Below are 24649 nucleotides of genomic sequence, written 5' to 3'. Positions count from 1 at the left end.
CTAAATATTAAGTTAAGGTAACTCAATATTAGAAGTAGGAGATTTTGTGTTTTATGGTTTGTAGGTATGATCAATCTGGTGATAAAAACTGATTAATTGAGCTTTATAAAATTTTATAATACAAAAACTTACAGGAGGTAAGTTGCAGTGTTTGATTACTGTATTTTCAGATACTTAAAAAAAATTCCTCTTCAGTTCAGTTATTAGGAAAATTACCTGTTTTGACAAATCATCTTACTGTATATAATTTACTGTATAACTTACTTCTCTGATTCGGTATAATTTACATGTTTCAATTAATATTATAGATTAAATTATGCAATTTTTAAATAATTAATATTATTCATAATTATACTGAATCTTATCAGTAACTTTCAAAAACAAGTGTATGATTAAGTTTGCTTTTTGATATCATGCTGTTCAGGAAGTCTGTAAAGCAAGTAAAAAATTTCAAAATTTGTATTTAGAGCCTTAACTGAAGACCTGATTGTCAGCAGTTAATTTTTTTTATGATGTATCTACATTTATTTTCACAACATGAAGTTAACAACCAAATAGTAATAATCATTGAATGATTTCAGTTAAATCCCGACTGTGCTCAACGTGTTATATATAGTGATAAAAGAGCAAATTATTTACAAAATTTAAGGGTTTTTGAAAATGGAGAACAAGTAAGAGAAACTATGGTAAGGGTCAGCCAAAGATTGGGATTTGATAAAGTTTTATCTTATGGTAAGAAAACATAAATTATTACTTAATATAGGACATTTAAATAAACTACTAAAATTTATTCTAAGGCCTGTTCATGATGGATAACAGACTGGTAATTGAAGTCAAAATCTTACTTATCTGTTAAACAGGTTTACAAAATTAAAAAAATCATTATTTTTACTGATAATAAATTGATTATACAATCAGTATCATTTGTTGTAAATGTATACAAAATAACATTAAATATTATACTTGTGCTTTTAGATCTAGATTTTTGTTTTGTTTTTAATGTGGTTACAGTTTCTGTATACTGGATGGAATAATGCCAAACACTAATAAAATACCTATGTGGAAGTAATAAAGTAAACTTTTTGTTATATTTATTCTTTAAACTGAGTAATTATATCAGGATCTGACAATGTAATATTCGGAAGGAAACATTTCATTCTTAATATCTATATGATGCTATAAATATCTGTATGATGAAATAAATTGTATGAATAGTTAGTTGTTTATTTTATAAGTATTAGCATACATTTTTACTTTATCCGCCTAATGCTATAGCTATAGATGGGAAAGTATGGTAATCGGTCCAATTTGGGTGTATGCGATTTTCACTAGATCATTATGTTTTGACAACTAAGGAACCCAAAGAACCAAAAACCAGGATGGAAATTTTCCAGTTGTTTATATGTACATGTGTGTGTTTGGTGTTAGGTGTCACACCCCAAATCACCTTATATCTCCAGAACTATTCAACAAATTTTGAATAAACTTGGGCTGATTACTTCTATATATGGGACATTGATGCCATTAAATTTTCAACACAAAAAGTCAAGGGAGTGAGGCTGGAGAGCAAGGTCACCCTCAATATCTCAAGATTTCACCTAATTAAGGACTTATTTTTCTTAGGCACATTTGTTAACAATTAAAAAATAGTAATATTTTCAAAAAAAACATTTTTGCAAATCGCACCCCCACCCCAAAAAAAGCTCTAAATAAACTAGTGGCTAATTAGGCGTAGTGTATCATTAGTATCCCTTCTCACCACAAGGAGCGCTAGTGTAACACAGACATACAGTTGCTGTAGTCGACCGTTACATTTATTTTTCTTGACTCAGTCGCCGAATTTCGATTTCAACTTCATCGCATTCGTCTTCTTCTTCTTCATACCTAACGTTTCTTTAATTTCCTCTAACGGTTTGGTTAGCTGTTTGAACACTTTAAGCCAACGCTTCATTGCTCTCAGTTAAATTGTTGACGTAAGCTGTATGTTTACGTTTGATCGATTCATGCAACCCAGCCATTTCTAATTTCAGCTTTTCATTCTTCACCATGATCGACACAGTATATATTAGGAAAAAATCTACGTCGTAATAATACCATATTATGATTACCAACGCTGCATAGGGGCTCGTTAACGGTTCAATGAGGTTCGTTAACGGTGACTAATTTTTGTGATAAATGTGTTGAAACCGATCCGATATCTGCCTCAGGTAAACTCACTCTCTTTAATAGTAGAAGGAAGATTAAAGAAAAGCAAACCAACATACTTGGCGTTTATAGACCTAGAAAAGGCATTCGATAACGTAGACTGGAATAATATGTTCAGCATTTTAAAAAAATTAGGGTTCAAATACAGAGATAGAACAACAATTGCTAACATTTACAGGAACTAGACAGCAACAGTAATAATTGAATAACATAAGAAAGAAGCCGTAATAAGAAAGGGAGTCCGATAAGGATGTTCCCTATCCCCGTTACTTTTTAATCTTTACATAGAACTAGCAGTTAATGATATTAAAGAACAATTTAGATTCAGAGTAACAGTACAAGGTGAAAAGATAAAGTTGCTACGATTTGCTGATGATAAAGTAATTCTAGCTGCGAGTAAAAAGGATTTAGAAGAAACATTAAATTGCATGAAGTCCTACGCAAGAACTACCGCATGAAAATAAACAAGAACAAAACGAAAGTAATGAAATGTAGTAGAAATGGACCACTGAATGTGAAAATAGGAGGAGAAAAGATTATGGAGGTAGAAGAATTTTGTTATTTGGGAAGTAGAATTACTAAAGATGGACGAAGCAGGAGCGATATAAAATGCCGAATAGCACAGGCGAAACAATTCACAGAATCATCGTAAAGTTAAAGGTACCTTTAGAAATGTTTCTGCGTAATTTTTGTTTTGTTATCTTTTTATAGTTAATTCCAGTAATCCTAGAATAAAATTACTATACTATTGATATGATACGTGTAATTTTATACATTTTTTGTTTCCTTAAATAGATTTATTAATTTTATTTTTTTCACGTTCAGAGGAGATGAAATAGTAAATTATTAAAAAAAACAAAATAAGATCATATTAATCTAAACCTCTTAAAAAGAGTAGAAAGTGCTTGGCATCATGTCATCTATGTGTATTAGTATATTAATTGATATTCTTTACTTCAGATACAGTTACCTTGATGTACAATATGTGCCAGTATGAGAAAGCATGGAATTTTATGGCTGTATCTGCATGGTGTGCTGTTTTTACTAAAGCAGATATTAAGGTAAAGTTAAAATAATGTAGGTTATTTGGTCATGATAGTAATATAGATTTGCCGGTTCTAAGACAACCTTGACCTTCCACTTAAAAGGTCAGTTTAAAAAATGACATTTTTTATCGAATGATAATGCAATCGCGTCAATGATAAAGTCTATCGCATTTATATAATTCCGCCCAATTTACATATGTTTATACCACGTTCTAAGTCTTGTAAGTATTGCACTGTGTTTATTATCCCGGATCGGTGGAGATCCGGGAGGATTTGAGTCTAGAAAGAATGGGTAATCAGAAAAATGTAAAAAAGGAATCCCCGTATAATTGAGACGGTACGACTTAGAATATTAATTTTTTCATAATATTATATTTTCATAATATTATTTATATTTTTTCATAATATTTTTGAAATTTTATTTATTCTTTACAAGTTTTGCTATTTATATAATTAATAGAAACAGATAGTAAATTTGGATAGATAATGGGTTTTTTAATCAAGCGGCTCATCATCCGATGATGAGATATCATAGGATCTCATATCATCCTTGATCGATGACTCTGATTCATTGGCGCTCTCATCAGTGCTTTCGCTCCCCTGTCACCGTCATAACACAACTGTTAACTTTTCAGTTTGCATGTAGGCAACTCGATCCGTTTCATAATAATTAATCTCTATTGTTAGTGCATGTTCGCAACATTGCTTTCAATATTCCGCTGGCAATTCATATAATTTTTTCTCAGCAATTTCTTTTGGATCCGGGAATATAAATCTATTGGATCTGATTAAATCTAATTTGGATACTGAAAATAAATAAATCTATTTAGGAAGTGAAGAATTGGGTTGTTGATATTCGACTAACTCTATTTTCTCAAAATTAGAATAATTCAATTAAACTTCAAACTTTAATTATACAAGACATTTAAAAACTAATCAAAACACTAAGACATATCAATGTTAAAAGAAAGTTCCATTATTAGCATTAGAATTATGATAAATGGCTAAAATAACATATAGATACACGATAGAGGAAGATTGAAAACCATAGATTATCGATTAAATATGTAAAATTTATTTATATTTATGAGGATATTGCCGCGTGATCGCGGCTCAATCAAGATAGTGAAAGATTAACAATTTAAGAATGTTTATATAATTACAGTCTATTAGTTTAATAATATAGAACATAAATAAAATAAGACAAATCAATGACAATAAAAATGACAATAGTTATAATAATAATAATTAACGACAATAGCAATAATCAAAATAATAATAGTAACAACGACAAAAACTATAATAATACCAGACAGTGTATAATAACCACAATAATAATAATAATCAACAAATTACATACAAAATAGAATTTAAAGTAAAGTCAGGATTTATTTAGAAGAGTTAAAGCGTAAAAACCAGGATTTAGTTCATTGACAAAAGACATTTTAATGACCACTAATATTTACACCTTCAACAATTGGTGTTGTATTACTATGAACATAAGATTACCTAGTCTCATTCAAATTTATTCTCTGCACATACCTTTGCTGTTTACAAATAAAACTACCCTATAGTTTATAAATGAATTTAATACTTTACTCTTTTCACTAATTGTCTATTGTAACTCACCAACACACCCTGCAGTACTATACGTTGACAAATAACGCCGTCTTACAATCGAGTCAAACACATGTTAATACTCGCTTAAACTCTTCGCGTAATACTAATCATAAACTTGTCGGTCCTGTCGTTTTTATACTCATCCTCTCGAACTGCAGAATCAGACCCAAGTTGAAGCGTGAGAATGGTTATCCGAGTCCTTACATTTTCTCATGCATTCCTACTCTGTCCGGTAATTCCTCTCACAGAACAAAGTCTGTTTTAAGTGTGTCGCTGGCAGTATAACAAAGAAAGATTGTTAAACAGACCTGTTAGCCTTAGAAAAGGAATCCCTTTGCGTCCCCTTCTGGATTCCTTCCATTATTATATATTCTACTACCTTCTTCTTAATTGGTAGGAATCCGTTACTCAGCTCCGTTATACCGGTTTTGTTACACTGCTCCCCTCCTTAAAGCTGTTCTTCCCGAACAGCTGCCTGATAAGGCGCCAGGCGAACCACAATCTTCTTTGTTCTTGAACTGCGCTGAATCATGTAGACCACGTCATTGATTCTGTTCAAGACGGTTTAAGGTTTCTCCCAATTTGTCTGAAGTTCGAACATCTTCCGATTGTTTTCCTTGGACGGTAGAGACAAACTCGAGCTTCTTGAAAGCCAGATGAGTTGGCCTGTAGGTCATATCTTACGTTCATACGGTCGCTGGCCATCTTCAGATGATGTACTTCTATTAGATGACTAACCATTCTGCTGCATACTGGATCGAGGGTTGTTGTTTCCCAGATGGTACCCAGGTAACCGAATAGCAAATCTCATGGTACCTTCAACTACCTTCCAAAAATCATTTTGGCGGCTGTATTGCCAGTCGATTCATGTACAGCTGCTCTATAGGCCATTAAAAAGAGGGGATGTTTCTCGTCCCAATCGGGCTGATTAGCTGACACGACTTTTCTTAAGTGCTCCTCTATTGTTCTGATGTAGCGTTCTACCTTACCATCTGACTCTGAATGCAGTGATGCGGTTCTCGTTTTACGTATACCAAAACGTTCGAAGACCTCTTGCAAAAACGAGATTTGAATCTCCTCTCTTGGTATCCCAAAACGACAGAAGTCATTCACCAGAGGGTCTGCTACCGATGATGATTCTTGATTGGGCAAAGCGTAGACTTTCGATCATTTGGTGAAGTAATCCATGGCTACCAGTAAGACATGTATCATCACACCGCTTGCACAGTGTGATACATTTCTCCATGTCGTCTCGTACACGGAGCCGGTAGTATCGTTGTCGCACCTTGTCCAAGGTTTTATTGACTCCTAAGTGATCTTCCGATGTTTTTCCATGGATTTCTTTCAGGACTTCCTTCACTTTATCGTTTGGTAGAACAAGTTAGGATGGACAGTTTTCCATCCGTGGACTGCCATTACTGGTATAAGACAATAATCCTTCACTACAAGCGACTTCCATTGTTCCCAATAACTCTTGTACACCGTACTTCGATCGCTAATCTTACCTCATTTCGGTCTATCTCTAGCCTTCTTTTCAGTTAAATGTGGGCCGATATTTGCATCTGCCAATTGAGTTTCTCTCATCTATCTTCGGCCAGCTTATTGCTGCTACTGTAGTAATTTGACGTAGATCTGTAACTCTGGCTCATTGTTCTACCCTGCAGTAGTGACCACAGTTGACATTAAAGGGTCGTCTGGATGTAGCGTCCACATTTGAATTCTTCCCTCCTGGCCGATGTTCTGCCTTGAAATCGTACTCTTGCAGACGCTCCAGCTAGCATGCTGTCTGGCCCTCCATATTTTTAAAATTGAGTAGTCACGTGATCGCCGAATTATCCGTGTGAAGTTTGAAGTGCCATACAGATATTTGTGGAAATGTTCTAATGACTTTACTACAGCAAGTAATTTTCGACCAGTCACGCAGTAGTTTCTCTCCGGTTTTGATAGAGTTTTGCTGAAATAACCGACCACTCGTTTTTCTTCATCCTTAATTTGCTAGAGTACTCCGCCGATTTCAACTCTGTTCGGATCTGAATAAACGACTAATCTATCATCCAACCGAGGATTGGAGCTGAAGATAAATTCTTCTTCAAGAGTTCAAACGATTCGGTTTCTTCTTGACTCCACTTGAATTTGTTGTTTTTAGTCAGTTTTGTCAGTGGCTTAGCAATTCGGAGAGGCTTTCTATAAAAGGACGATAATATGGCACAGTCCAAGAAAACCTCTCACTTCGTATTTGTTCTTCGGCGGCGGCCAATCGCATATAATTTTTAATTTTTCTACGTTAGACACTCCTTTTCCTGAAACAGCATTATCTAAGTATTGAACTTCTTCACTAAAGACATTACATTTCTTCGGATTCAGCTTCAGATTCGCATCTCGCAGCTTGTCGAAGACTTTCCGTAAGTTTTAAAGATGCTCTTCTGCAGAACGACCGACGACAATCACATCATCTAAATAAACTACGCAGGATTCATAGGTTAAACCATTCAAGACAGACTCCATTAGTCGTTCGAATGTTGCTGGTCCGGAATTTATTCCTGGTTCCTTTAATGAACTCAACTTTATAGTCAAACCCCTAGTTTGATTACAACTACGGACTGCGGTCGGTCTACCCAGGGAGAGGAGGACAGACCTCCTACTCCCACCCGTTATCGAACAGCTAGCTCAACGGGCATTAGTCGGGCTGCCTCCGGGATACATCCAGGAGGAGGCTGCACACACCTTCATCGACGGGTTACAGGACGCCGAGATCAAGAAGCACCTTCTTCTTGGGTCGGCAAAGTCACTCAACGACGCCCTTACTCAGGCTCTGTGACTGGTTTTTACACGGATTTGAATACTAGATCGTGGATACCGGTGTTCTTTGGTGGTTGGGTTTCAATTAACCACACATCTCAGGAATGGTCGAACTGAGAATGTACAAGACTACACTTCATTTACACTCATACATATCATCCTCATTCATCCTCTGAAGAATTATCTAAACGGTAGTTACCGGAGGCTAAACAGGAAAAAAGAGAGAGAGAGGCTCTGTGACTGGAGCAGCTGGCGCGCTGTATCGCCATATTGTCCGTCTTCGAAGAATGGGAATCGACTGCGACGAAGAGTCGGCGGACGGCATCAAGACTTCCGTGAAGCGCCAGTTACCAGAACGACTACAACGGAAGACCGAAGAATGCCTGCTGCAGTATCAAACAACAAAGGTCGACCAGTCTGCTGGAACTGCAGCAAACCAGGCCACTTAAAAGCAGACTGCAAGAAGTCTATTTGAGAAAAATAAGAGAATTTTTCGCTAATTTAAAATAAATTAGAGAATTTCTCAAAAATTTCAGAAAAATTAAAGTTTTTCGCAAATTTTAGCAAAATTAAAGAATTTACCACAAATTAGAAAACTGCTAGCAAATTTTAGAAAAATCAGATCACTCGAATTAGAGATAAATTGAAGAATTTCTCTCAAAGTAAAGAAAGATTTATCTAATAATCTATTCACAGTATCTCTCTTTATTTAAATTTACAATATCTAATAATCTAAAAAACATTAAAACTTCAAGAAAATGTAGTAATGATTTTGTTAAGAATAGCAGTTAAATTTGTTTACAGGTTTCTAGATAAATTCATATTTGAGTACCAGGTAAGACAGTCAGATTTAACTGACCTTAACTAACATGCAAACATGAATTGATAAGACAAGAAGGTAAAAAAAACACCTTTGCCGGTGTTTCACAACATCTAAAATATTTTAAAACAGCATCCTAGTAATTGATGTAAATGAAATAAGGATAAAAGTGATTTACCTAGCTACGCATAAAAATCAGTTTTAATTATTATAAAAGTTTGATTCAGTTTCTCTGGATATTATTGACATTAATTTAGTTTATGACCTTAGCAGGCAATGCTGTTAAAAATTAAAAAAGAAAACATTGTATAAAATTTGTTCCTTTGAAAAGAATTGGTGTAGGTGAAGTGAAAATATTATCATTATTAATAAAATTTGTTTAATGTTCTAGGTGTTTGAATATATTTATGATTTATCTTATTATTATAATTCTGGTCCAGGGTTGGAAATAAATAAAGAATTTGGATGTCCTTTATTGCAAGATATGATAACGCAATTTAAGTAAGTATTATTTTAATATGGATCATGATATTCAGTAGCTTTTATATAGGAATTATTTTTTGGATAATAATTTGCTAGTTTTAACTTTTTTTTTTAAATTTATTTCTGATACAGTTTATTGAATTTTGAAATGTGCTTACTTAATTGTCAATTCAAGACAGTGTCTTCCATTGTAAACTCAAGATTAGTCAAATTTATCTTAAAGATATTTTAAGCAAGATTACTTCATTAACATACGCATACTGTAATAAATTTTTATCCTAGAAATATCATTGGATCTTTTTAATTGAGGGGATACTATTTATATTGTTGAAAGAGAAGTACGCCTATCAGAGTTCTAAGAATATTCATCAAAGAAAATGTAGTTCATTTTCAGACTGCACATTTAAATAAAGTAATCATAGCTCAAATTACTATTTACTTTTTTAAATTGTGTCTTAAATCTTACTTTCTATAGTTAAGTACTTCCTTAACTTTTAGGTTTTCTTTTTTTTTCTTTTCGAATAGCCCATTTAGAGGGCACCCTTAATCACCTTTTTAGCCCATGCTTCTTTCATTTTTCTAGAGTGGTGTTATTTGTCTTCTTGAGTCCATTTTCTCCCTCTTCTACAAGTGAGTTTTTCCTCTCCTGAAACTCTAATTCCAGTATTGTTTTTCTGAATGTTGCTCTGTCTTTTAAAATGTCTGAATCTATTGAATCGTTTACTAGGTCATTGTCTATTTCTTTAAGCCAGGTTATCTTGTTCTTGTGAGTGTTTAGTAGGGTGAAGATCTGTTTTGTTAGTCTGGTGATCTCAATTCTGCATATGTGTCCATAGAATTGCAGTCTTCTTTTCCTGAATACATCTGTTATTTTTTATATTTTGGAATATAGCTCTTGGTTTGATCTTTGTTTATAATCTAGTCCTGTGTTGTTTTTTGGGCCTAATATTTTCCGTAAGATTCTTCTGTCTATTTTCACTGCGTCCTGTACTTTATGTAGTTTCAATATGTCATAAGTGGTACTTATTTTCCTTGGTTCCAGAGTTATAGCCAAATGAAATTTTAATTAATGAAATATTTCGATCTTAGAAGGACACATCGGTTCGAATCAGACTTCAGCTTTTTTTTTAAACTTTTTTTGTAATTTAAATGTATTGATTTATTAATAATTAATAACCTGTGATTGTAAAAATTTATTACCATAAATAGTAATTCAATAATTATAAAAAAATAAAAAATATCAAAATTTATTAATGAAATAAAATTAATTATATGTACTTTTTATTTAAAAAGATTGTGTATGTGTAATTTAATAGGCGTGCAAGAATGTCATGAGGTGATCACATCAGATTTAAAAAAAAATGTGTAGTGAAAATGAAGGTGAGAAAAAATGATTATCATGCATGGTAGTAATTCAAATCATTAACAGAAATATTAAACCGGTCATAAATAATATTATTAGCTAGATAGTTAAATTTACAGAAATAATACTTTAGTAAACATAAATAATTACTGGTATAATAAAAACCTTTATTTACAGATCAGCGAAAGAAAATGCAAGTGCAGAACATTATTTTGGAAAATTTTATTTTGGTCACTCTTCAGCTTTATTTGCTTTATTAGCACAGCTTGGAACTTTTATAGATAAGGAACACATTACTGCTGGTAATTTTAATCAAATGAAGAATCGCTCATGGCGAACATCAGTCATTGATCCATTTGGTTCTAATTTTGCTTCAGTTCTGTTGAGGTACGTAAACATCACCTTTATTAAAAAAAAAAGAATTTATAAAAACCTCTATTTATGCATTAAACAAATCAGTTAGTAATATTTAATACAGTCACATTTAATAATCAGAAGTCTTCATGTGTTCAGAAACTTAAATTAATCAGTAAAGAGTGAATGGTGTTCTGCTACAATAAATAAATATCACTTACATAATTCAATAAGTTTATGTTTCAATATCACTATATATATATATATATATATATATATATATATAGAGAGAGAGAGAGAGAGAGAGCTTATTCTGAGTCCTTTCTCATTACTTGAGAAGAACTTTTAGTTATTATGGTCTTTATTTGCCATAATTTGCTCTTAACTTGCCATTTAATTAATTACAATTATTTAACAATGATTGTTTCAGAAAAAAAAAACACATGTCGATGATATTTTTCAATATTAATTTGTTTATAATCAGTTTATGTTTGTTAATTTCAGTTGCAGTTCAGGTGATCCATACAGGATAATGTTTTACTTAAATGAAAAGAATTTAAAATTTAATGAGTGCAACGGTTATGTCTGTAATTGGGATCATTTTTATACTTTATATAAAGATGTTATTAATCCAGTCACTTGTAATACAAAGTATTGCGATAGGATAGATTGGTTTTCAAGACAAAAAATAGAAATTAGTGAAGAGATAGTACAAATATATTATGAACTGATTAGAAAAAAAATTGAAAATATTATGTATGTTACTGTTGAAGATGAAGAAGGTAAAACTACTGATTTTATAAAATATGATCCTTTAAGAGTACAGTTAAATTATAATAATTTTAAAGTACATAAAAACTTAATCTATATATTTTGGGTTTTATTAATAATTTTTGCTACAGTATTTGTAATTTCAACAATTTGTTTTTTAAAAAATAAATTGCCATTAAGAAAAATCTGTCGTTTTAAAAATAAATTGTCATTAAGAAATAATTTTTATAACAAATATTATAATAATAATAATAATAAAAAATACGTTATTTAATATGCTTTTTTGAGTTAAATGAATAAAACAAAACATAATTTCTTAAATTAAACATTTTTGATTAATTTCTCTTTCTTCCTTACAATCCAAGCCAACTGCAAATATATGTTCATGTACAGAATGGCGGTACTGTTGATTAGACCCTTTTAATAGTTGTCGAACCCGACGTTTCGTTTTGTTTATCGTTAAAAAGGTGACAGCGATTTCAAGTAAATATATTGCTTGTTACTGTACGCAATTGTATAGGTTATGGTATAATCGAAAAAACTTTATAACTCTATAAGTAGGATAATTGCAACATTTTTACCAGAAAAAGGGGCTTTTTTACATGTCTCAGCACTCTTATATCCCCCCAAGACCGAGACTTATAAAATATAAAAGTGGTGGCCATGGTACAGTCCTTAACGTTGTCAAATTCAAATCATAATTTGCTTTACAAATGATTGATCATCAATTAGGAGGGCTGGATAATATGACTTACATAAGGATGCAAAGTAACATTAAAAGATACTCAATTACGTAAATAAATATATATTTTTTTAATAAACTGATTTATTTACTTACTTATTTACTTTACTTTTTAATATAAACTGATAACAACGTTTGATTTTCCATATCACCTTGTAGGTAACAACTATTTCACGTTGATAGCTAAGAGTGAGCCTCAGAATCTTTAACTTCAAAAATTATCCTAATAATGATCTTTTCATCCGGAGGTCCCGGGTTCGAATCCTGGTCAGGAATGACATTTTCACACACGCTACTAATCATTCATCTCATCCTCTGAAGCATTATCTAATGGTAATTCCGGAGATTTACCAGATAACTGATTTGCGAAGATGAGTTCACCGCTAAACCAGCCCGGGTTCACATAAAATAGATTTAAAATAAATTTATTTTATTTAGCTTATTATTATTTTAAATTTAATAATACACACAGATTTATTTATGATAGTTATTTAAATGCGACAATCGCTTCACACGGGTAGTATCACAATAATATGCATAAATATCGATTGAACAATGACGAATTGTTTAAAACTATGTTTGGTTATCAAAATATAATTTCGATATATATATATATATATATATATAATATATTTCAAAATATATAATTAAGTTTTTTGAAGCTCTAAGACTGACCGTTTTCGAGAGAAGTGGAATTTTTTTTATCCAATTCGGAATATTTTTTCACATTTTAAGTCACTATTACCGTCGGGAAAGTAAGAATATACAGTCTTCGGTCGAGATGATGAAAAGAAAAATTAGAGTCGAAGGAAGGGGATTATACCTTAGACGGTCTACGACCTGATTGAAGATGGGGCGGTAAGAAAAAAAACAAGTCGTCGTTGTCTCCGATAAATGGAATATCGGTGAGTCAGCTATCAGATATCGAATTGACGTGGTATGCTAAAGAACTAAAAACAGCCAATTTTCGAGAAGCTTTCAAATTGAACGTACGCGTTACCCACCAAACCGGAAACTATCGAGTCAATGATAATCAATCTGAATCGCAGCATCGGTCATGGGACGCATTGAGTGCGTTATTGCAAATGCGTACGGAAAGTTGATGCGTTATCTTTCGCCAAACATAACGGTAAATTACAATTACCTAGTTTTAGTCAGCGTACAAACACGGTTATTTGCGGACATTTGTCATCAATTCCTCAGTTGTAGTTCTCGACACCTATTATACAAATAAGAGCTTAAAATTATTGAACGAAAAATGAATCGCATAACTTGACTGGTGTAGTCGGAAAGTTATGCAGTTCATCGTCGTTGTTTTTAATTTAGTATCGTTTTGTTTATTCTAGTTTGTGTTAATTTTATGCTGTTTAAACATCTAAAATTCTTCTTCAGTGGAACTGCCTACTGACATAAATCAAGAAAGAGCATTCTCCATGATGGTCTGTACTGAGCTTTTTATTTTAAATTACTGTATTCTTGTCTTACTTCCAATTATCCAATATTCCTATTCTACTTCCTCTTCCATTCAAACCTGCAACTTTTCCTTAAATTATTACTTTTTACATACAGTCATGTCTTAGGATGTGGCCTATCCAGTTAACTTTTTTCTTTGTATTGTCTTCCATTTATATTTGTCAAGACCTGATCTTGACAAATTTCTCTCACCAGTTAATAGCTAACATTTTCCTCCATAGGCACATTTCAAAACTTTCCAGATATCAAGTTTTTCTTTTGTTTACTGTGCATGTGTTTGCACCTTTCCCAGATCAATAGTTATACTTTTTGTCGTAGGCAGATTTCTAACCTTGCTGAAAGTCATTTTACCACTCGCAGTTCTGCTTCTATTTTTCTTAGTGCAACTTGCATCAAACTTTATTATTCTTCCAATCTATACCACCTGTTCCAGTTGTTTCTCCTCAATAGTAATCTTTGTTACACCATATTCCCTTTATATTTTCATTACTTTGGATTTGGAATGCTGTACTTAATTGTTACATAATAATGTAAAAAGAAATAATGATAATGTATTTGGAGAAATTTAATTGTGAAATTCGCAATTAATTTTGATTTGAACTCAAATACTCTAAAAACTTTTTTGGATTAGGCTCTTTCTCACATGATACTAGTCAAAGTTTAATCTTTGAGGCTTTTTTGTGCTTATTAACAGTTCAACAACAATGAAATTACAATTTTCCTTGATTATTAATATGTAAATTAAGTGACACTACAATTAATTACCTTACAATTACAATTATTTACCTTAAGTAATGTTGTTAATAGCTTTCTTCTTCAGGATAAGAAAGTTTACTTGAAATCTTGAATGTGGTATGTGAAATTTAATTCAAATATTTTTAAATAATTTTAATATTAAAAAAAAAAAATTAAATTTTATATACATCTTATGTATGTTTTTAAGAAAGTTGAAATAATTTTACTTGGCAACTATAAACTACAACACTTATGTAAATATTCAAAAAAATGTATATTATACATATACTTTGAATCATTAAAGTAAATGATTATTTTACTTAATATATAAATTAAAAAATAAGGTATTTTTTATATATTTCTGCAATAATAAAAGAGCTAAATAAAACAATTGATTCAATTATTCTGAATATAAGTATATTTTTTATCATAACTTAAGTAATTTATAATTTCTTCTTTGACAAAAATGTTTAATTAAATATTTAAGGACGATGCTGGAAAAGATAACTATGAAAATATAGGGTAAAAGTAAGCCTGGATCATTTCTTTGTGGCCATGAAGAGCTAGATTTTTTCACTTTGGTAGACGTATATATTTTAATATCAGGCAAATTAGACATATTACTTATGTTTTCACTTATACTGAATATTGGAAATATATCCTCTGTTTGTGGTTTACTAGTTTTATTATTATTATTGTTAATGTTATAATTAAAATTTTCTTTAAGACCGTCATTAAACACTCTGGTTCCAGTAGTATCATTTTTACTTATAACATTCTTGTCTAATTTTATAGCATTATTATTATTATCATCACCATGGCCATCATTATTGTTTTCATCATTATTAATTTGAAGTTTCATTGAATTTTTATTTGTTTCTTCATCATTATTTTCATTTTGTATCTTTATATCAGTATTTAGTAACCATGACATAATGTCTTCTAATTCTGTACAATAATCTGTATTACATTGTGTTGGGTCAAGATTATATTTATACGAATCATAAAACTGATTCCAACTACAAATATTTCCACCACATGCTTTGAACTCGAAATTCATTTCATTCAAATAAAATGCAATTTTGTATAGTTCATCAGATTCACACCTATAAAGAAAAATAAATGTTAAGATAAATAGAACATTAATGAAAATAAAAAGTTTAATTAAGAACAATTAAAAATGAGTAGTTTGAATTTTAACTATTTGAGGGTATGCTAAATGTATGCCTCTGAAAACAAAGCTAATTTCTATTCCAAATGTTAATATAGGCATCACTGTTATCTATTATCTCTCACACTATAGTGTCTGTTTCTGTACACTACATCTATAATCATCTCCAACACTATTGTTTGAATGAAATGTTTAATTTTACTATCGCACGACTTTTACACCACATGTAGTTTTTTCATTTACATTGATTGAATTCATGCACGGTATAATCTAACTTATGGTTTCTGTAATAAAGAGATTATACCTGGGTAAATCAAGGGTGAAGCGGATGAGCATAGTGATAAATGGAATTGGGTATATGAGAGAATAAAAGAGTTAATTCGTGAACCAATAGGTCTGGAAAAAAGTATTTGAAGGCCTTCAACCTTCCAACTGTTTATATCCAAGAGTAACCTCACATTTGGTGATCATAGTTAGAAACAATATTAATGAGAAAACAAGAAATCTGAGTGCTTTAATGAAGTAACTTAAGAACAATGAGTTGTGATTGTTTTTGAATAATTATTTTGTTTTTTTAATTGACTAGCACAGGATTTAGTGAAATGTAAAAAAAAATTATAAGTATGAGGTATGAATGAAAATGAATATGAATATAAATGAAAATAAAAATTTTTATTCATGATTATCTTCAACATTCTATACATTTATGAGTTTATTATCCAAATAAAAAATTATTAAAAGCTGTGTGAAAGACCAAAATCCTTAGATCACCTCTTTTGTGTGTACTGATACATTCATATTTCCAAAATTTGAAAGAATAAAATCTTTGTAATATGATTCTAAGATTATATTTGCTACCTATTACAAGAAAAAAAGATTACCCTTTGTGTAAATTTGACAAAACACTTTGTGTTAATTTTGACAAATTTATAAATCCCACTCATACTCATATATTTACAAATACTGTCAGTGATCCTTACCAAATTTATAAAAACTGAAAGTTCTTTTAAGTTGTTAAAATGCTACAAACTGGTTAAATGACCTATACTTAATTTATATAGATCCACATTCAACACATAAATTCTGGGTAATGGGGAAAATGTTTCTTAGGGAAGCCTGTGCCTCTTCAAGGGTGGCTTTTTAGTATTTGAACGAAAAGCAATGTGTTACTTTTCAAATGTGCAGTGTATATTTGAATTGGTCAATGCAAAATCATTAATGTATTACTCCCATTCTAGTTCATGTAGTGAGCATCCACTACATAAAGGAGAGTTTGTTTAGGTGGGTTTATCCAAATAATTTTATAGTTTTTTAATGGGAAAACTACTTTTCTCACCATCCACCATTTTCCTGATCTTTGAACTCTTCATCTACAAGATTTTTCCAAGGTTTAGGTTAGATGCCTTCTAAATCTATGCTTAATAACAGAGGTCTAAAGAGTTACTCAAACCTTAGTATTTGTATGATTGGTGAGGGCAGTTTTACCAGTCAATATCCAGGAACATGTTTCCTTTCTCTAATACCTTTTCATAAAACTTAACTAGGAACTATGATGGTTATTAGGTAAACCCAGGTCTCCTCATATGTCCTATCACATATATAAATATACATAAGTAAAGCTCAAAATAATTTCTTACTATACACATATTAATGATGCCACTAAAGGTAATTTACATCAGACATGATTAGTAAAGTATATGAAAAAATTTTATTACATCAGTTGCTACTCGCATCCATAAAAAAAAATAGGTTGTCATCAATTATAAAACATTTTACCTAATTTCAGGAGAGTTGGGAAAGAAGCCAATCAAAATGTATATTTGCTTTAATCAGTTGCTCATTCACTTTAAAAAATAATTCAAAGATAAACAAAGTTAGATAAATCAAATCAGTATAGCTGATGTTTGTTTGAGTGTGGCAAAATGAATTATGATGGTATAATAGATTATTCAATTTCATTAGCATTTTGAGTAACATAGTAAAACATTGTGATTGATTACAAAAAAAAAATCAATTAAATAGATTTAATGGACAACAAATATTTTTAAATTAATTTTTTTACGCTTATATCACCTTGTTTTGTCTAATGAAATTTGGATGAATTTATTTTCAACAAGTAATGTATATATACTAAAAAAAAATCTCAGTTTATTAGTAGAGGAAAGTGTTGTTATACCTTGGGTCAATTTTCATTTTATTTTATTTACTTACAACTGTGTTGTAATTTTTAATTGTTAATGATTTTACAATATAGTTAATAATATTGTTAATCTAATATTTTTTTAAATTCTATCGAATAACTATTTTAATATAAATCTATTTCTTTTCTTAAGGTCTGCAAGGTGGTCCAAGGTACAACAATGTGATGTACCTTGGACATCAGACTAATTTAAAAACAGTAATGGAAAATTTATATTTTCCATTACTGTTTTTAAATTAGTAAAAAATGTTGTAGACACCACATGACTTCCTTATATGGCTATACAAACTATACAAGCTAATACAAACTAATTACCTCTATGGTTTTCTCAGTTTGTTGTTTATGTGTTTCTCACCAAAAATCAAGAAACTCAATCAAAAACATTTACTTTTACTATTGAAATATTGAAACTAATTTTTCACAAAAAGCTAGCATTATACAATGGGGTAAAACAACATCCACAGTGCTCCTTGTAGCAAATCAAATGACACTACTGTTTCCTGCTTACATAGCAGCACAATCCAGACTAACTCAAGGTACGTATGACACAAGGAACAACACTTTCCCCTACAGATATAGTATAAGAAAAATTGATTACTTGAGAAGTACAGCTACAAAATTTGATCCAAATGGATCAAGATGTGAAGTTTGCCATATTCTATTATGCATTTTGTCATAATTATCGACTGTAATATGTTCTGATGATGTGTGTGTACCAAGTACCGACAATAAATTAAATAAAGTTGTTGAGTGCCCAAAATAAAATTTGCCCAGATAATGTGATGAACTTTCATTATGAACAATGTTTCTGAAATAAAATTTCAATATTACAAAAAAACTTATTGATTAACATGATGAGATGCAATTTAAAACGTTACAACAAATAAATTTGCTCTAATCTAAATACTTAGAAATATATGCTTCCAGAAAATGTTTTTGATGCATTCACAAATAACATAAAATTCTCACCGTTCATAAAAAAAAAAAACATGATGTACACAATGTATTAACCTCAATGTGCAAATAATATTCAGGTGACCGCGAAGCACCATACCCCCTAAAGTTAGAACTAAAAATTTGTAATGAGTTATAAATAAAAAATGCGGTAAAATAATGAATTATTTTATTTACTCACTTGATACGTTGTATTAATTTTAATGGTCGGATGGGTCTGTGTGTTCGCCCTCATGTTGCATGAACAATTCTATATGTCACCATGTCCTCTGTGACATGCGACGGAGCATTTCTGGTGTTACGTTATGGAAGGTGCCCTCACATCATCACGCAATTCTTCATTTGTGGTATAATGACGTGCAGATATGTATGCCTTGATAATTGCCACAATGAATTGTCTGGTGTGGTGAGATCAAGACTTCTTGGTGGTCATGACAATGGAGCTTGGTGACTACCCTGCTGCAACCATATTGGTTCCATGAGATCCTTCTCTTAAAGTTCTGGTATTAATCATGCCTCCAACATCTCTAAATAAGTATGTGCATTCAGTGGTCCATCAGAAAAATAAGGATCAACCAAATGACCAGCTGTCGTTTCAACCCATATGACGCGTGATGCATTTCTTTCCAACTCTGTTCCACAATAAAGATTTTCTTTTGCTCAAAATAACGCATTTGTGGAACGCGAACTGCGACAGATTGCACATTTGTAAGTAGAAAGCACCTTTCCACGGTGCACTGCAGCAGGGAATTTTTCTAATAAAGCCCAGCATGATGCAGCACAACGTTCCATATCTGCATTTTACAGTTCATTGATAAACATGGACGAAATGGCCTAACTTTCACGTCCTTTTTCATATGGTCTTGCATTGTTGTCCGAGGTGTGCAAAATTCTGCTGACCGTTACGAGCTGATTTCATTGGGGATTGTTGAAAGGAAACTGCAACAGCAGCACATACTTCAAACCGCGTTAACTTTCGTCCACTCCGCGGCCTATCTTTAACACTGCCTAATTCAATGCACGTTTTTCCCAAGCCAACACTGTTGCTTTTCATGGTGGCGGCTTATTAAAGCGCTGCCAAAACATATCACTATTAGCCTCATTGTTTGATACGAATGTTTTTTTTCATGAATCCATACACTTGTTACTAATCGCTCTTCGACGCTGTAACTACTCGTGTCGCCAATTCTGTTTTTTTATTCATAGTGTGACGTAAAAGATTGTTACCAACTGATCCCAATGAAAATACCTTCTGTTCCAAACACATATCCTAACTCATATTTTTCTTTAACTTTAGGGGTACCATGACTTCCCAACCAGACTGTCGATAACATGAATAATTATATTCAACATTCTTGAAAGACATGCGATTTAGATTTACAAACAAATTAAATTGGTGAAAAATATCATATTTAATGAACAAATATTACACAGAGCAAGTATGCTGTTCGATCATTCAATAAATGGTCCTAACCATTTCAAGATGAATGCCAGTTACAATAGCATCATCTGCAGTTACAACAAAATTGAAATAACGCTAAGGAGAAGAAATTTCTCCTTAATTTCATCGTTTTTTATCGCTAGCAAGTATTTATATTACATATGTATTTATGCTATCGTTAATACTGAAATTGCTGAATAAACTAAACAATTAACAACAAAATTGTTAATTACATTGGAAATACAATTTCTCCTCCAATTGAAGAATGGAAGATTTCAATTGGTGAATCCTTCCATTCAGTGATGAAGAAATTGATCACTAATTCATCTTCATAGTTCTGATAAGTTCTTCTAGTAGTATAATTCCATGAATTTAGGACATTATCTTTAGTTCTGAAGTAATTATTTTTAAAGCTAATTCATTAAGTTACTTTTATACATACTTAACATTACAAATAAAGTGTGTATATATTTTTCTTTTGTATCTATATCAGTTCATTTGTACATCTTCAGTATTTGTAAATAAAGTTAAATAAAAAAATAATACTGTATCTCAATAAAAATTTACGTTTGGTAAGAATTATAGTTGGCTCATTACAACTGGACAAAATTTAGATTTGTTCTAAATCATTTAAAACAATTGTATGAATTATTTTACATGCACACAACAATAGTTAAGTAAGCACAAAGTAAGATAATTAACATTCATAAAAGTAAATGGTATAAGTAATAGTAAGTCTAACAAGATTACAAGTCTTTAATTAAATGTTTTGAACTTTTCAAATAATTTACACATCTTTGTAATCCCACTAATACATCTTGTAAATATTTTTCATTTGCTTATTGCGTTTACTTATGTATTTATTATTTATATTTATTATGTTGTCTTTTTACATGACTAATTTCATTACTTCAGCATTATGCCTTTCTGCACCCACTTTGTTGCAAGATTAGCTTGCAGCTCTTGACACTCGGGAACTAAGAATTTTTGGTCAGTATTACTCTTCTGGTTCATAGTTCCTTTATTTGTATCTAATCTTCCAGTTATTCATCTCCATAAGCTTTTTTATTATATAGAGTATCTTATTCTCACAGATTAGAAGTTTCTTAATTCTTTCTTTATTAGCATCCATGTTTAGCACCTTTACAGAGAATACCAGATGTTTCTTAAACACTTACTAAGGATTTCTAGACATTTGAAAAATTAAAGCACTTTTAATTTACTTAAAAAAATGTTTACTGTGATTTACTCTGTATTAATTTACAATAAATGTTGTACAATTATAATTTTTTACAATTATAATTCGTAATAATAATTATATTAATAAATAGCAAAAACAGCAGTATTGTTTACATTTAAAAAAAATAGCAAATGTTTAAAAAAACAGCAATTAAGTTAGTATAAGATATTTTCAGGATAGTTAATATCGCGGTAAGCCAACCTATGGTCAGCCTTTGTATATATACATAGCTTATGTACCGCGGTCAGCCTATGTAGAAAGCTTTATCGTGTCTTTATGTAGAAAACTTAGAAAGTTTTATCGTGTCTATGGTCTTCTGGTATAAGGCCAATTTCCTACAGATCCTCTTTTATTTCTGTGATCCATCTGCATCCTCTCTTAGTGTTTTTCGAGTCGAGATTGTACTGTACTAGCTGTTTCAGAAGTCAGCGTGGTTGCATCTTCATGATGTGTCCAAAGAATCCTAGTCTCCTCTTACGCATGGTACCTGTGAAGGGTTCAAACTCCTTGTACATGACTTTGTTGGGCACAATCCACCATTGCCCGTCTCTCTGGTACTTCTTACTGAAGCAGGTTCTTCTAATTCTTCTTTCGATTTTCTGGAGTCTGTCTGTCTTTGATTGTTCATTCAGGTGGAAGAGTGTTTCTGCTGCGTAAGTGGGTTGTGGTTTTATAAGTTTTCTAGCGTCTTATTTTTGCGTTTGTAGATAGGAATTTTTTATTGTAAGTGTACCAGGTTAATTTGTGAGTTTTAACCAAAAATTAGCCTGGAAACCCAGTTTGTTTCTTCTTCAATCAAGGTTTTTCGTTGAGGTTGTTTGTTATTATTTCTCCGAGGTATTTTAATTGGGTTACTATTTTGACTTTATTATTGTTCATGTTTATTTCTTTTAACTGTGTTGTGTTGGTGTGTTTTGGAGCATAATTTCTGTCTTTTCAAATGTTATTTTGAGACCAATTTTATTTACAATATTTTGAACTTCTAATTTTAAGTTCTGTATTTTAGCTTTGTTGATGTAGTTTGCTAGCAGTGCCAAGTCATCGGCAAAACCAAAGCAGTTTGTTTTGACTTTTTGGCCTATTTTTACTTTAGGCGGCATTTTTTGAGCCATTCTCTCATTACCATTTCCAGAACGCAGTTGAATAGTGGCGGTGAGAGTCCATCGCCTTGGCGTTGTGTTGTTTTGATCTCAAATGGTTCTGAGACTTTGCCTCTGATGAATTTCACTTTTGACATAACGTTTGTGAGGGTTAGTTTTGTTACGTTTATTAAATTGGCATATAGTCTAAAGTGTTTTAGAATTTTTAGTAGAGCTTCTCTATGGATGCAATCGAATGCTTTCTTGAAGTCTACAAACATTACATCATGTCTCTGCATCTTTTTCTGTTGTAATCCATTTTTAGCTTGAGATTCATGATCTGGTTGGACAACTCCTCCAGAGTCTGAAACCTCCTTTGTATTCTTCTAGTTTCTTTCTCGAGTAGTAAATCAATCTTGTTGAGGATGATTCTTGAAAGTATTTGTATCTTCTGTCTAGGAGTGATATTCCCTTGTAATTGTTATGGTCTGTTTTGTCTGCTTTTTTATGTAGCAGGTGGATGAGGGCTGTCGTCCAGTGTTCTGGTAGTTCTTCTTTGATCCAGATGTTGACAAATTGTTGGTGAGGAACAATTTTTGCTGGCCTTCCTCCTTGTATTTAGATCTCTACAATTTGGATGGCAACTAGATCATGTCTTCATGGACAAACACTTTCATCCTTCATTAGTAAGGTTGGGAGGTTTGTATTTTTGGAGTTGTTTTTTGGTAGTCTCCCGACTGTGTTTTATTGAATTTTTCTTCTATTGATTTCAGTGTTCTTTATAGTCTTGTCTTTTTATTTTCGTTTGGGTTCGAGTAGTTTCTTTTCATTATTTTACTAGATTCTGGAACGATGTTTCTGATTTTTGGGATTGGTGTAATAGCCGTGACCGATGTCTCTTTTTACTGTTTCGTCGCATTTGCTGTTCCATCATTGATGCTTCTTAGGGGTGTTTTATTGGGGCCAATTCTCCTGTGATTTTTTTAAAGGTTATTGACTAGGTCTTTAAGTTTATCATGATTGTTATTTTTTGGTTGCTTTTTGATAATTTTCATTCTTGGTTAGTTGAGTATGGTCTATTTTTCTTTTAGATATAGGAACCTGGTTTTGTTACTTCCTTGGGGGAGTGAATTTAATTTTAATTTTGACTACATAGTGATCTGAGCCTGTGTCTGCACGTCTGAGGACTCTTACATTGTAAATCTCTTTGTGGTAGTGTTTGTCCATGAAGACATGATCTAGTTGCCATTCTCCTTTAGTGTAGTCAGGGTGTTTCCAGGTTTTGTTTTGTTGAAGTTTCCTCTTGAAATATTTGGATTTCGAGATTAGGTTGTGATTTCTGCAGAGATGAATAAGTCTCTTTGCGTTTTCATTTGTTCTCTTTTGGGTAAACCATTTTCTCATGATGTTGTAGTATCTTCTTTCTCTTTTTTTTCCTGGATGCATAATGAAGTGTCATTATCTTCTTTTTCTGCCTAGTTGAGCCTTGAAGTCTCCGATTAATCGTTTAACATGATTTTTGGGGATTTTATTTACGGTCTGGTCAAGTAGGTTCCAGAACCTTTCTGTTTCTTTATGGTCTCTTGGAGATTTGTTTTTATTATTAGTGGAGTCATGGGCATTCATTATGGTGTAGATTTTATTAGATGTTTTTAGGGTAAGTGTTGAGATTCTTGGGGATTGTGACTTATTGATCTGTATGGAGTTTATCATTTTGAGCCAGACCGAGTTACTTTTTTATATTATTATTTTTAGGTCATTTTCATAGACCTATATCATACATCTTGCCACTCTTTTAGTTTGGTTGTATTATATGATATGTTAAGTTTTTTGGTGAAATCTGTCAAAAAGAATTATAAAATATAATTTAAACAATTAAGGAGAAAATATTTTTTTTTAATTAATTTTAAATAAAATAATATTATTGCAAACTTTAATCATTTAAAAACTAAATAAAATATAAATATTGTGATATTGAATATTAATATCGGCACCAATATATATATATATATATATTTTTTTTTTTTTTCATATGGAGTAGTGTCCAAGAATTATCTGAACAATTTGGATGTCTTATTAAAAAAAAAGTGATAGTGCTATCAGTGAATGGTTGGGCTCTCTTTAACGGGTAACTTTATGGAAAACAGAGGAAA

At 31.4% G+C, this 24649-nt stretch overlaps 2 protein-coding genes across 2 annotated transcripts in view; one reads left to right on the top strand and one right to left on the bottom strand.

Moving 5' to 3' along the window:
- The window catches only part of LOC142330697 (multiple inositol polyphosphate phosphatase 1-like), a 30036-nt gene extending 15652 nt beyond the window's left edge, over positions 1 to 14384 (top strand). The window contains exons 5-10 of the mRNA XM_075376143.1: positions 582 to 732; positions 3166 to 3266; positions 8882 to 8991; positions 10514 to 10723; positions 11195 to 11472; positions 14371 to 14384. Coding sequence (XP_075232258.1) covers positions 582 to 732; positions 3166 to 3266; positions 8882 to 8991; positions 10514 to 10723; positions 11195 to 11472; positions 14371 to 14384 — 864 coding nt within the window. The remainder of the gene's footprint in view (positions 1 to 581; positions 733 to 3165; positions 3267 to 8881; positions 8992 to 10513; positions 10724 to 11194; positions 11473 to 14370) is intronic.
- Positions 14385 to 14838: 454 nt separating this feature from the next.
- LOC142330695 (uncharacterized) lies at positions 14839 to 23731 on the bottom strand. The gene is made up of 4 exons (XM_075376142.1): positions 23691 to 23731; positions 20411 to 20569; positions 18381 to 18590; positions 14839 to 15517 (listed from the first exon to the last, which is right to left on the bottom strand). Exons 1-4 carry the CDS (start codon positions 23729 to 23731, stop codon positions 14839 to 14841), a joined length of 1089 nt encoding a protein of 362 aa, XP_075232257.1.
- Between the last annotated feature and the right edge of the window lie 918 nt (positions 23732 to 24649).

The sequence above is a fragment of the Lycorma delicatula genome, chromosome 9 (genome assembly GCF_047948215.1).
Source record: "Lycorma delicatula isolate Av1 chromosome 9, ASM4794821v1, whole genome shotgun sequence".
Taxonomy (NCBI): domain Eukaryota; kingdom Metazoa; phylum Arthropoda; class Insecta; order Hemiptera; family Fulgoridae; genus Lycorma; species Lycorma delicatula.
Note: the sequence above shows the minus strand (reverse complement) of the source record. Positions and strands in the feature narration are given on the sequence as shown.

What these genes read in the sequence shown, in the direction of transcription:
- LOC142330695 (XM_075376142.1), bottom strand. Translation starts at nt 23,731, where the DNA reads ATGTCTTCATGGACAAACACTACCACAAAGAGATTTACAAT. An exon ending in ACCACAAAGAGATTTACAAT is followed by an intron (nt 20,570 to 23,690) that starts GTAAGAGTCCTC and finishes TAATTACTTCAG; the next exon opens with AACTAAAGATAATGTCCTAA. An exon ending in GGAGAAATTGTATTTCCAAT is followed by an intron (nt 18,591 to 20,410) that starts GTAATTAACAAT and finishes ATTTTATTTCAG; the next exon opens with AAACATTGTTCATAATGAAA.